Raw genomic sequence first — 14,167 nt, forward strand, 5'->3', positions numbered from 1 at the left:
ACTCTGGAGACTCCCTAAGGATGATGGATGTGTGGGCGTAGGGGAAGGTTAACGAGACTTGGACAGGCCTGCACAGGTCAGTTTCAGCAGAGGCATCACAACATCTGACCCCTCTGGAAGAAGAATTACAGTCTTATCAGAGAGATACTCCCATGGCTCTTTAGTTTGTTGAACTCCTTGAGGAATTTGGATTTATAAGGAGAAAGGAAAACTGTTTCTACCTTTAATTTACTGGAGATTCTTTACCTCAACTGAAGAAAAAAAATTGACTTAATTTTTTAAAAAGAGTTACAGGCAAACTATGAGTTTTGGGGATTAAAAGCAGATGAACAAAAACTAAATGTCATGTATGAACTCCTCAAGGGGCTGTGTGATGTATTTTTTTCATTTTGGTGATTCCGCTGTATTCCTGCTGTTGCTGTTTTTTTATTTTTGTTATTTCAGATGGTATTAAGATTACCAGCTGAGCTATTTGGATGTCAGAAGTGATACAAGTGCCTCAGAAATCTATGCAATAAAAATCAATATAAACAGTTTTACTCTATAGCAACTAATGGACATCTACAGCTTAAAAAATGCATCATAAATGTCTCTATTGATTTTGAAGTTGTCCTGTTGTACTAGATGGTATCTATTATCTTTTTGGACGTCTTATCATATAATACTTTGTCACTTTAGGTCTTAAACGTAGAGGATTGCAGGACTGGGACCTTGCAGGAAGGAAATTTGTCATGGATGTTATAGGGAGACCTCCCCTAAAACACTCACACACACACACTCACGCGCACACTCGCCCGATTCAGCTTGTTTTATGAACTGGGTGGATAGGCGTGCATGCGCTCCAGTCACGAGCAAAGGAAAGGGAAATCATTGTTAATCCCATTCAGTGCCTTGTGCATCCTTTAGACAAAACGAGAGGGGAGGAAAAAAAATACGTGTTTTCTGTCTCATGTTTCCCCCTCAGCTTTTTGGCTCTGTTGTCTCTGTGGAGAGTGCAGACAGGCATCGATTGGCCGAGGTTCACCTGAGTTTTTTCTCCCCATCCACGGACATTAAACGAGCCACCTCTCCTCTGTCTCCAGCAGCATTTATACTGTTTAAGAGAAACACCGCCCAGGCTCGTGCGCTTCTGGAACGGAGATCTGGAGATGAAGACAGATTTCACGTTTTTCTGTCGGACTTGGATTGGAATAGCGTACGCCTCAGGTGAGGAGACTTCTGCAGAAGATCTAAAAGTTTGGAGCGCAAACTTTGTGTGGAGGGAAATGGTCGAGATGACTGTTGACACAAACTTTGAGTAAATAATTAAAGCGAGGTTGACTGAACTTAAAACTTGCTTATTTAGGTCTAAAGTTTCATTCGTGCAAAACCTGCGATCCTCAACTGTAGTAGATCCAGAATTTGAACTATCTCGTTTTATTATTGTAGATGTTGAGTGATATCATTAAATGTTTCATGTTCAGTCAAAAATATTCCCCTGTAAGTTATTCCACTCTTTACAACAATTTTTTTTTGGGTTGTAGCTTACACGAAATGTCTTATTATTTCAGTCGAGCCTTAAACGCATCACTGATTTCTCCGTTATTGAAAGTCAGCTTTCATAATACGAGACCCACACAGAGGGGTCTTTAGTCTTCATGCAGATAGGCACTAGGGGGAGGCATGCAGTTGTTGTTTTTTTTGTAAAGATGCAGCTATTAATTGAAGATGCTGAAATCAGGTGCATAATAAACAGCCAGATTTCGTTCTCTAGAGTTTGTGTTTCTTTATATCAAAGTGAATGTACAGTATGTAGGTCAGAATTTGGATGAGGCGGAGTGGGAGGAGAGCTAACGGATCTATACTGAAATTACATGATGATGAGGAGGAGTTGGGTTGGGGTCAGGTCTTCTTGTATATATTTTCCTCATAATCGTATTGTTGTAAAAATATAGAGTACTAACCAATTTGCTTCAAGGATGTGTGGTGTATTACAGTCCGATATGCTTCCATATATTCTTTTCACTTTTCACTTGTTTGTCCAAAAACAAGTTGCACCGAGATCAGGGCCGTGCCCAGGGGTGGCCATTTTGGGGCATTGACTCAAGCAGGGGGGGTATGAAGTGGGCTGGCACTGCACACACACACACACACACACACACACACACACACACACACACACACACACACACACACACACACACACACACATACACACATCTTTTAAAATTCATTAATTAACTTTTTCTGTCTCCACTTACCAGTATCATGGATGTTATATTCCTGTGTTTTATTTTTAACTTTGCAGCAACATTTAAATATAATAATAACCCCCTCTCTCTGTCCAGCAGAGAAAAAGGAATTTATTTGCAATTTTTTCAATACCCAAAAGTTTTCAATGAATGTTTTTCGACAGTTACAGTGTGCAGTTCTAATAGACAAACTCCTCCTCTTGCACTTGTCCTGAAAAAGATGTATTTTTCTACAATTTAAAGTAGCAACAAAAATTTAAACATTTAGATGCAAAGAAAGACACTAGCATCTTCTTGCAACACAGTCAAACAGTAAGTAAATGTTGAATCCCACCATTGACAAGGAAACCAGCTACTCATACTTTGTGATGATTTTGGGGTGGCACCTCAGAGGGCATTTTAGATTTCAAGCAGGGCCCATGCCGCCCCTGGCCTCCCCTCTGCACACACCCCTGACTGAGACCACAGACTCAGATATCTCACACACATAGTGATCATTGCACTTTTTAATATCAGAAACTCAATGCCAGACCTTGTGATTGACTGTGCTGCCTGGGAGAACAGCTCATGTTGTTTACAGTTTTTTCCCAGTTATTCGATATGTATGTTTGAGATGCTTATCATTGATCGCTGCTGAACAGCTGTTCATAAAGAACAGGGGAGACTTTTGTGAAGGGAAGTCAACATATGGCTGCTTGAATCATGTCTTCCAGGGTGGAGGGATGGCTCTCGCTCCAGTGTTGGGTTGGTCACATACATTTGTTAGAATAGAAGGACAGAGGGTAGGAGAGGATGAAGGACTAGAGGCATCACAAAATACATTTTATGGAGAATGCAGCCCTCTGTTACAGTGAATTCTAGTGATTTTCAGCCTTTGTTGGAGCTTTTATAGGGTTGACCGCCATTTTTCCTCAGTTCACCTCACGATCTATACATTGCTCAGAACCAAACAAACGCTCACATAATCACGATATCTATCAGCAATTTGTACCTTATTGTGCAGCCAGTACTGCTATTAGAACATGTGTTTTGTAATGTGTTGAAAGGCTTTCTTCAGCCCTGGTAGGTCAAGCTAACTGGAGCCCCATCTTTGTATGTGCTGGAGACACAAGAAAGAAACTCAGAATCTCAGAGCTCTCATGGAGCCAGAGAGAACTATCAGCTTCATACCAGAGACATATATTGATTACAGTCTCACAGTGTGTACCTGAGAGATGGAGTGTGACATTAAGGTGGAAAGGTGTGAGACAGAGAACCATGCTGCAGCTTTTTACACCTCAGGGCTGGAATTCACTTCAATTTTGTTGTAACATTAGCAACGTATGAAAGAACATGGGAGTACAGCGATATTCTTGAAGTCTTGTGATCAGTCTTGGTTTTCTCTCATGAATGCAGAACATTGAAGTGACTGAAGTGATTGACCTTGAACGCCTTGATTCATTTCTAAAGTCTTGAGTTAAATCATTAATTACCTTTTGATTCAAATACTTAGTAGAGTTTTTTTCTCAACTTTCTCAGCTGCTTAGACTCTAAATTTTTCAAAAAGAAATTAGAATGTGTGACCTCAGAAAGACCCGTCTGAGTCTGATGCAAGTATGATGATAGCCTCCCGTTATTCTGATCCAAGCGGCAGATTTAAGGCCGAGCAGAGTGTGGACCTGCCAGCTCAGAAGCCATTGTCATTTTACAGGGAGAGGATATAATTTACACAGCAGCTGCATTGGAGGAGCTTTAAGATTTCACCCCGAGCCTTTTTCTGCCGTCTTCCTGTCACGCTCTGCCTCTGGTTTGAATTATGATTCTTCCAAAACAGTTATCACACAGCTACAGAGATTCTTATATATATAATAAGACATCTCTGTGCAACTCTGCTGATATAGGATACGATCTAATGAATGAATGGATTATGGAAAGCTGATTGATTCATCTTCTTTTAATTTCCCTGCTTTTCTTGCAGCATAATTGGCTTTTGAAATCCTTCCAAGTCAAAGAAGTCACATATGAAAGCAGTGAATAATTTTTTTTTTGCTTGCAAAGCTGAGCTCCAGAGCCCCATGATCTTTGGCTTACTCTGTGTCTTGGGTGCTGAGTGTTGATATTGCTTTTAGCTTTGTGTTTTCTGTCCGCATACCTCCGCTTGATCAGATCATCCCAGAAATCTGACTCTCAACTCTTGGTATTAGTCTAGTCACCCACTTAAAGAGGTCGAGTTGTTTTAGCCAACAGTATCCCTCTATTTTCTCAGAGCTGATCTCAGAATTCAAACCTCAGGACTCTGAGGAACAGACCCTCTGCGCCTGACTTTGAATATCTAGTTCTACCGGCTCCACTGAGAGAGGAATTTCACCGTCCCTGCTTCGTGTGGGAAGCTCTCTGCAGTAAAGTCCAAATAAATAAGGAGTCGGTGCCTCACTCATCACTGGCATGGACTAGCGAGGCCCCGCGGGCATTTTGATGTCAGGTCACTCACTTTCTCATCATGCTGAAGAAGAAACACCCCAAATTTGACTCGAGCTGAGAGATAAGCCCTTTCCACAGCAGGAATCTGAAGTAAAAGCCAAATATGTGTCTAAGTTGGTGTTAGAAAGACGATGAAAAACATCTGCAGTGTTTTTGTTTTCATACTCTGACCTGTGCTTGTTTTTCTGTGCCAGGTTTGTAGCCACGCTGGCTGCATGGCTTTAGTTATGGCAGCGTTGGTCAGCTGGCTGCTCCAGCACTGTGGTGTCTCACTGGGAGGATCGCTATCAAATGATTTACTGACATTCATGGTTCAACTACAAAAAAACAGGACTGGATACCTTTTAAAGTTTGTTTTTATTATCAAAAAAAATAACATTTCATGGTTTATCTGCTTGAGGTCAGACTAGAGACAGGCATCAATCATATCTCATACAGAAAACATCATGTAATAAAAAACAGGTGTGCCACGATAAAAATGCCCCCTGTTAACTCCTGCGTAGTACACTTTTGATGATCACTTGAGTGTTACTCTTGCTTTGACCATTGACACTCTGTGACTTTAGTTAATTAAATATCTTGGCATCCCTTAAGTGAATCCCCATAAAAAAGCTCCATATATGAATAGTCCCAGAAGGTAAATCCTATGGACTCGAACTTATCATCAAAGACCAACAAGTTGAGAGCTAGATAGATAATAGCAAACCTCATATGAAGTTGGAGTGAATGTTCAGAGGTAACTGTGCCTTCTTTGTACCAACATAAAAGGATGTTTGATAGCATACCGACAGCTTTAGCCTTTTTCTGATGATGGTGTTCTCTAAATGGGCCTTTTATTGCTTGGTCCACCACAAAAAGGTGTTTGTACAATTATTACCCACTCATTATGGTGCTTAACAACCCCCCAAGCCTTTACACAATCAATAGGACTGTTGTCTTTCACAGTCAAAGTCAAAACCTGGCAGTAAAAGAATGAATTGCACAATAAAACTGATGAGCACTTTTTAAAGATGTCCATCAGAATCAGACCTTCGCTGAAATTCAGTGTCCCTGTTGTGCAGTAAAATGTCAGCAACAGCAGTCTCTCACTTGGCGCCAGTAAAGTGTATTTTTCTGAGCTTGAAACACTACAGTTGGAATCATTTTCCTACATTGCAGGTATAAACGTGTTTGCTTGTCTTGTTTACATAGGCTTGAGTTTCAAACTGCGATTGGTAGATGACAAAGACAATCAGAAATGAATTTTAGTGATGCTTTGCTCACTGAGGGCTAGAACCATAGCTCAACAAGTGGATTAAATCGATCCATGATGAGGGTCTTTACCCAGAAGTTGAAACATATGGTACGTGATGCTGTTATTGAGGAGGACTGCAACACATTTTTCTGTTTAGCTTGGAATCCTGGCAAGCTGGTATGAGATAAAATTCATTTGACAGAGCAATAATTTTGCCAAGCAATTAGGGAGTCCATGATAATTGGGGTTTTTTTTGAAAGCATGGATCCAAAAGCTTAATTTAGCATCATAAATGATTCATTAATGTGAGAATAATTACACAAAATTCCGAACCTGCCACAGCCATGCAGAGGACAGTAATTGTATGTTGTGTTGTCAGGCAGTGGAGAGAAAATGCTTTTTGGCATCTATTGCTTTGTAGGGATGATCACTTACCTTTATTTTGAAGGCAGAAACTGGATCCTGGGTCGCACTGGCTGTTGCAGGAATATTTCAACCCTTCAGTGCTCATGTTGCTTAGAAACAAGCATCATTTTGAGCACTTATCAGTTTTACAACAGTTTAACGATTGCTATTATGTTGAATTGATACTCATACAGGCAGCTGTTTGTGTATAGGGTTACTTGGAAGTCTCTTCAGCATATTGTCAGTCACTCATACCTTTTGCCTCATCATTGGAGGTCGCTTGAGGTTCATGGGAAAGAGTCCATTGGCAGAGCCTGAGGAAATTGCCGGCTTCCCTCCCTTAAGGCACTCAGGATCATAATTGCTGACCCGGCACTCCTTTCCTTTGCCCTTGTTTACTACGCCAAATTAAGCTGCAGCAGTGATTTAGCGCACTTGGTCATCTGAGCCAGCAGCCTAGACTTGTTTATTGCCTGAATCTCCATGAATTAGGTAACGAGTGCAGTAATGGGCCTCAAGGTTTGGCCTCTCAGCAGTCACAGCATGAGTCTAAGGAGTGTGCATGCCATCACAGCAGGCCTGCTAATCTTTGGTGTTTGCTTTTCATCTCTGAGATGTTTTATAATCTTCCCAACAGTATTTCATTGGCAGGAATTAGGACAAAGCATTTACCAGAATCTACTTGGGAAAACCATTGAGGGAAACCATTTCTCAGTGATAAAAGTGATGACCAGTAAAAAAAAATGACTCTCCACAGAGGAAGAGCTTGAGTTCTCCGGTGTGCCTGTGAGCCAGGTACAGGAAGATTTAGTCAGGGACAGAGGTTTTAAACATAGGAAGCCGGCCCAGATGGCCTGTCGACACATCCTTAATTTTCTCACCCCTCCTCTGGCAGGATGTTGGAAAGGCCGAAATCCCCCAATGGTGGAGAGGACAGGGACGTTGTGGATGTCATCTCCCCTCATAGTAACAATGAAATCAAAGCTGCGCTGCCAGTCAGGCCGTCGCCTGGCCTGGCCTTGTGTCCAGATGACACAGGAAGTGGACTTTATTTCTTTCAGAGCAAGAGAGAGAGTATGTTAGAGCCTGAGGCAAAGCTACTTCACATCCAGAGAGCAGGTCTGTTTAGTGGCCTGTATGGCCTTCTGTTCGTCACCGGACATACACAGCTATTTCAGAGTGCCTTAGTTTTGGCCCTTTGCCAGATACTGCATCACTGAAATAACTGTAGCTGCACTGTCACTTACATATCTCTGTTAACTCTGAAAACCTTTGGAAAAAAAGCAATTCAGATCCAGATGAAGGCCAGACAGGCTTCTTTTCTCATTTCTACAGTAGCGTATATAACAAAAAGGTTCAGCACAAGCACACAGGTGCAATTTCTACATCTGTCAAAATGTCTATTTATTTAAGACCCCACATTGCATCCCTTTTTGCCAAAACAAGACTCTTAGAAAAGCTTTATTTGTTTACACAGCGTTCCTCTTTTCCTGTTCCTGTCATGTGCCTGATCAGAGACAAAAAGTACAGAGGAGCGAGGAAACACTAAAGGCAACGTCTCCCTCACCGTCCATGAAAAAGGGAAGTGGAAGAAGCGCTAACATGATAAAGAAAACAGGAAATTTGCTCGCAATGAAAAACCCTATGCCGCCTTTCACACAAGCTTTGAATGTGCACTGTGTTGCAGCTCTCGTCTTCAGACGTAGCTTTGATGCTCTCCTGCCTGCCTTGAATCCGTCTACTTGTCAGAGAAGCTTTACATTTAAACGGGCTTAAAGTGCTTTATGACAGCTCAGCTTTTTGTCCTGTATGAGTACATGATTTATCTAATGTCAGCAGGTGTCCTCTATAGGATGTGAAGTCCAGCTGCAGTTACCCTGACTGTGACAAAACCACCAGAGAGAGAGACCTAAAGAATAAGATGAATGTATCTTATCTCATGTAAGTGCAGTAAAAAAGGTTTAACATCTATAGTAGCCTCTATAGCACTGTATCCCACTAAGTCTTTAGCTCATTATGTAAAATCTCCATTTAAATATAAAAATATTATTTTATATTTTTTTACATCATTAACTCTGCAGTGCTATGTTAAGTCGGAAACTTACATTACCTCCTGGTTCTAGTTCAAAGCTTGTTCCATCTTAGATTGTTCTTTTAAAGATTGAAACATGGCCTGTCATATGTATCTAGTAGTCAAATGGAGCAGAAAGACAGGGAGAGGGTGACTTGAGAAGCACCTATTGTTTGATATATGTGATTTTAGAAAGATGGCTATGTTTTGTTTTTTTTAAGTTATATTTTTGGGCTTTTTTGCCTTTATTGACAGGACAGCTGAAGAGAGATAGGAAATGTGGGGAGTAGAGAGTGGGGGAAGACATGCAGCAAACGGTCGACCGGCAACCTCTGTGACGAGGACTATAGCCTCTATACATGGGGCGCTGAGACCGCTAGGCCACCAGCGCCCCAGAAAGACGGTTATGTTTTTTATGGATTTTATTTCCTCACTAAGTTTTCTCCCTGACAGTTTGATGTGAAGCTTGATAACTCTGTGATGTCTTTTTGGTCAGTGCAGTCTGCAGTGGGTCAGCTTATCTTTACTTGAAGAGGAAAGAAAACCCAAAAGTTCCAAAATTTCTCCAAAGCCTGAAGGGAACCCAAAGTTCGATAACTAGGGCTGTGAAAGGATTCATTCTTAAAGTTGCGATGAATTGTTGATGTTCATTGGTTTTTCCCATTTTAATTGTATGTATAAAATTCCATTATTTCTTAATTTCAAATCAGTTTTAAAGTCCATATCAACAATTAAAGCAATTCGCACAACTGTCTTAATTCGATTCAGACACTCCTCAAAATTCTCAACTTTTGTGGCGTGATTGACTGCTGACATCCGTCTGATTAGCTGCACTTGTATGCTTAGCTCATAGGTTGTAGCTCAAGTTTGAAGGAATATAATAATACTTTGATTCCATCTGACACAAAGTACAGATCACGCTTGACCTGTCAACTTGAGCTTTCTGGGAGTTTTTAAAGTGAAATCTGCTTTTTAACAGAGCAGTAGTATTGGTATTATCCATCACAGCAGCAGCAGGACGCATGAACAAGCTATGGCGGCTTAACTACAATGGACGGAAACGGACAGAATAGCATACGATGAGAAAAAGTTTTGCATTAATTTTAGATCCCATCATGATTAAGGCATTAATACTGCCAGCCCTTTCAAAAACAAAAAAAATACAGATTTACAGATGAGGTTTTGCTAGACTATCTCCTGACAGGAGCCAAAAACTCCCCAGACTTTTGTTTCCACAAAATGATATTTAAGACAGTTTGTGCTGGTAGTTGACTTTTGTTATTTCAAGAGCTATTTTCCCCCTTTGTCTGTCTTTTTCATGGCATAAATATAACACTAAACTCTAAGAAAGACAGATGATATGTTCATAATCGGGACCTATTCCCCCCGGCTATGACTTGAAGGGACACTGCAGTATTAAGGTTTGCATGTTGAACCACCTTGACAGACTTTGCATTTTTGAATTCAAGGCATGCCATAAAAATTTCTAGGAGGCTGCAATTTAAAAAAAATAGATTAGGTCTACAATTTTTTCACTGTCATCTTGTTCTGACACTGTCATTTTTCTTGGCACTAAAATGTTACAAAATTCTTAGAAGCAACAGTCCTTTACACATCTTGGTTCCTTAAATCTTAAATAAGAATCCTACTTTTGATGTTGCTGTGCTGTTTGAACATTTCATTTTACAAGTAACCAGTTGCTCCCTGACAACCAGATATGTGAAGCTGACACGTCAAAGTGCAGCCTAATGCACAGCCTGAGTGAACAGAAAAATTCTGTCGTGTGGCTCTCACATACATCTGCAGCTTCAATCATCCAGCAGAGGTCTGCACCACAGAACGAGCAGAAAGACCAGCTGTAGGATCCCAAGTGTCTAATGTAGCCATCTCTGTATGAATGCTGTCACATGTTGGAAATGTTTGAAACTAGATAAACTAAATCATTTCCACTGCCTCACTCCCGAAATATATTTTAGCAACCATAGATCTTGTTTCCTCTTTTTTTCTGCTTTGAACTAATCAAAGCCTAAAAAATATGATTTGGCCACACAAACCATCATGTTGGCCTGGCAGAGTTAGTTAGTAGGAGCTGCTGCAGAGTACAAACAGTTCTCCCATTGTGAGGATGGCTTTCCATTCAACAAAGAAAACACACAGAGAGAGCAATGTCAAGTTTATGCAAGGACATGTTTAGTGAGCTGTTAAAACGACACAAAGCAAATGTTTTTTCATGAAATCTTCAGTAACTCTTGGCTTATTTTCCACTATCACTAGTGTTCAGAATGTCAAATATGTAACACAATGAGCAGAATTATAACACATATAAAGTCATCTGAGTCATTTCAAGTGCTTGAATCCTACAAAAATTGGCACCAAGATGAATGTCAGAGACTTGACGCTGTGTTTGTGTGTCTGAAGGATTTGACCCATCTAAACTTCTGTGTTCATGTCCTGTGTAATCCTACGAAAACAGAGGGAGTAAATCAACCTTGGAAATGTTGTGTTTTATCTTTGTAGGTTAAAGTGTGGTGTAGTTTTTTATTGGTAGAAGTTAATCACACAAAGCTGCTGCTTATCTCTGCACCAGCAGCTGGAATGCATGGGAAAAGAGGAGAACCAGGCTCAAATATGTTTTGGCTCTCTGCCCTATGTTTTGTAAGGTGCTTATCAAATAGCCAGTCAGCATCCAGCATAGATTTTCAGGCCAGGCATTCATCTGGAAGTATAAATGTTGCTATGCCAGATGTTAGCGATAGAATATTATCAGTAAAAATGACTTAAATGATAGGCTACATTAGTGAGCATGTTTTATTTCATTTCATTTTTAAACAAATCGCATACACTTTGCATATCTGCGAGCCATTTAGTACATCACACTGCTTTGTTTCCTAATGTGTTTCTGACCAGCCAGGCAGCCATTTGCATACTAAGTGATTGGTTTAGAAAATATCAGTGACTATGCTTTTCCAGGCTGCTGATTATCAGTCATAAAATAATCATAAACTTTGCATACATTTTTATTTTGCAAAAGTTTTGTTACAATTAAACTGTCACTATATAAATCTTCACTAGGGTGATATAAAAAATATGTGCTTTCAAGACAGTCACAGTGATTTAGATGATTAAATCTGTTTAAAAGGTTTATTAATTCACACGTTTAATAATTGTAAAGACAATCTGGCTGTGCTGACTGTAAAAAATTACTTAGGAGAATTCATTAAAATGAAGCTAAGCAGACACAATAGATAGATAGATAGATAGATAGATGGATGGATGGATGGATGGATGGATGGATGGATGGATGGATGGATGGATGGATGGATGGATGGATGGATGAATGAAAGGACACTAATTAATTAAACTTCTTTAATTAACTTAATGTGTGCTGACACTGCTGAATCAGACATGGTCTTATGTGGCTGCAGTATTGCGCAGAGTTCTCAGTGGCACGCTGTCAAGCTACAGCACTTTCAGTGCTGACTGTCCCCCTTACTGAATCTGCTGTTTAAGAACAACACTTGTTAAACACAAAGACATAGTAAACCTTTTCACTTCACTGAGTAATGCATAGTAAGACAAACGAGCTAACTGAGTAATATCAGTCATAACAATCTGTCATGAAGCGCAGCAATAAAAGGTCACAGCAGCAAAATGTGTTTATTATCATGACAAGATGTGCTATCAGCCATGAACTTGTATGATTTGATATGTTTGGTTTTCTCTGGCGCTCCCCCTACTTAGCTGTACATTTGGGTAGTGTGTTCTTTTAGTTATTTCTGACAGAATGTAAACAGCTCCTAATGGGATTATATATTTTTTCAACCCATTTTATGTAGCTGACCTGCATAAATTACTCTATCTGATGTCTCACAGTTTGGAAATATGGTCTATGCATTATTCAGCACATCCATATGGAAGATATTGACATCTGGCACCAAACATTTCCATCAACGTGAACTAGCTGCTCATGGGAGAGAGTCACCTACAGTATGAAATGCATGCAGATGCCCCCTCCCTGCCTCTCATCAATCAGAAGTGTCCAAACAGTAGAGGAGGCGTTTTGGCTAGAAGCCATGTATAAACCAGCACACATTAAGTTATGACTCTACAGCACCTCCTCCAGCAGTTATGAGAGCCACTCAAAGAAAGTGATGTTGAAGAGATGTCTTGAGATGTACGTTTTTAACCCTAAACTCACACTGCAAATAGACGGTGTCAGAAGTGCTGACAGTGCACTTGTGTTTTTGTCATGAGAACAATCTGTTAAATTTTTTCCTTGACTTTAAAGATATATTAACTTGACTTCATGTGGGTGTTATGGTCTGACACTCATCCTGTACAGACGTAGCAATCTACTGATTTTATTGGATCATTTTAGAGCTGTAATTTTCGCTGTGAAGCAAATACTTATTTTCAGGCTTTCCTTCCAAATACACGTCCATCTGGATGTCGTGTTTTTCAGGGAACGCCAATCAGTTTTGACATTTGCAAAAGATTTACAATTTGCATCCTGTCTGTCAGTGTGTGATCGCTCAGCTGATTGTGAGGGAAGCATCCGTCTCTGAAACTCACTGTGCTCGTGTCTCAAGAACAATTATCATGCACATAAACATCAGCCCATACAGTGGATTTCTAAATTTTACCTAGGAATTTTCTCTTCAGTTCCAATGTATGTTGGGTTAAAAAATGCTCATGTTACAGCATCATGCTGTATCTCTTCTTTTATTTGAAAGCATCATAAACCATAAGGCACCAAGAGATGGCTGTCAGAAAAGTGAAGCTCTTGATCAATTAACCAATGTTACTTTTATTCTGGCAATCCTCTTGTATGGCAGTATTGACGTTTTCTTGGTATGTGTAGGATGCCCATACTGTCCCTTTCTAAAATGGATTGCTATTTATTTTTCACCGTGTATCTGTTGTAGCCCTTCTAACAGATATTAGTCTAAAAATCACTCTCTGTTTTGATCTTTAACCAACTCCTGAGGGGAGTATCTGTTTCTTGGACTACTTAATGTTCCACCGTGTTCACTAGCTACTCACAAATTGCCTGGATGCTGTTTAGTGCTAAGTCGGATTACCAAACCTTTACCACTGGCCCCCTAAAGAAGCTCTTCATCAGCTCCCATTGGCTCTAAATCTGGCTGTTGATAAAAGTTATTATAAGGAAACAAAATAGTAACAAAGATGCAGGCCAGAAAAAGGTACAGATGGTGGAATACAGAGTTGAGAGGTACGACGGAGTCATGTGATAATTCTCGGTGGGTAATGATTTGGAACAACCCCTATCTTGATACTCATGGTCATTGAATTTATTGCCAATGTAAGAATACTGGATGAGTGCAGATTTAAAATTTTTCCATTTAGAAAATTGAGATGTTCTATTGATTCATGCTATGTTTTTCAGTCATATGAAAGCCATTATTGAAGATACAAGCTCTCTATATACAGCCAGAGGGAAACACCGGGGACTGAAGTCCTAATGGAAATGTTTGAGAGCTCATCTTTCCAATGCCTCAAGCTAAAGACAATCTTTCTTGCTCTCCTCTCTTGGTGTGTTAAGGAAGTTTGCTGTCCCTAAAATAGTGAAGATGCTGTCCTGACAGGAATTCCCTTACACACCTTCCTTGTCTGTATCTCCTGGGGGATTTATTATTATTACTTTTTTTACAAAACCTACTGTTTGGCTTTACAGCATTTCAGGTGTGAGGAAGAGTAGACAAAGCTGTGTTGTTTTGCAGATGGGTGGTGATGGGACTGAAGATT

General features: G+C 40.1%; 1 protein-coding gene across 4 annotated transcripts in view; it reads left to right on the forward strand.

Moving 5' to 3' along the window:
* Positions 1-806: 806 nt before the first annotated feature.
* Positions 807-14,167, forward strand: part of flt4 (fms related receptor tyrosine kinase 4) — a 60,378-nt gene continuing 47,017 nt past the window's right edge. For 2 of the 4 annotated variants that reach the window (XM_034689213.1, XM_034689216.1), the window contains exon 1: positions 807-1,206. In XM_034689213.1, coding sequence (XP_034545104.1) covers positions 1,149-1,206 — 58 coding nt within the window. In that variant the 5' untranslated portion in view covers positions 807-1,148. The remainder of the gene's footprint in view (positions 1,207-14,167) is intronic. The other 2 variants (XM_034689217.1, XM_034689214.1) reach the window with 2 other exon arrangements.

Source organism: Notolabrus celidotus, chromosome 8 (assembly GCF_009762535.1).
Source record: "Notolabrus celidotus isolate fNotCel1 chromosome 8, fNotCel1.pri, whole genome shotgun sequence".
NCBI classification, from domain to species: Eukaryota; Metazoa; Chordata; class Actinopteri; order Labriformes; family Labridae; genus Notolabrus; species Notolabrus celidotus.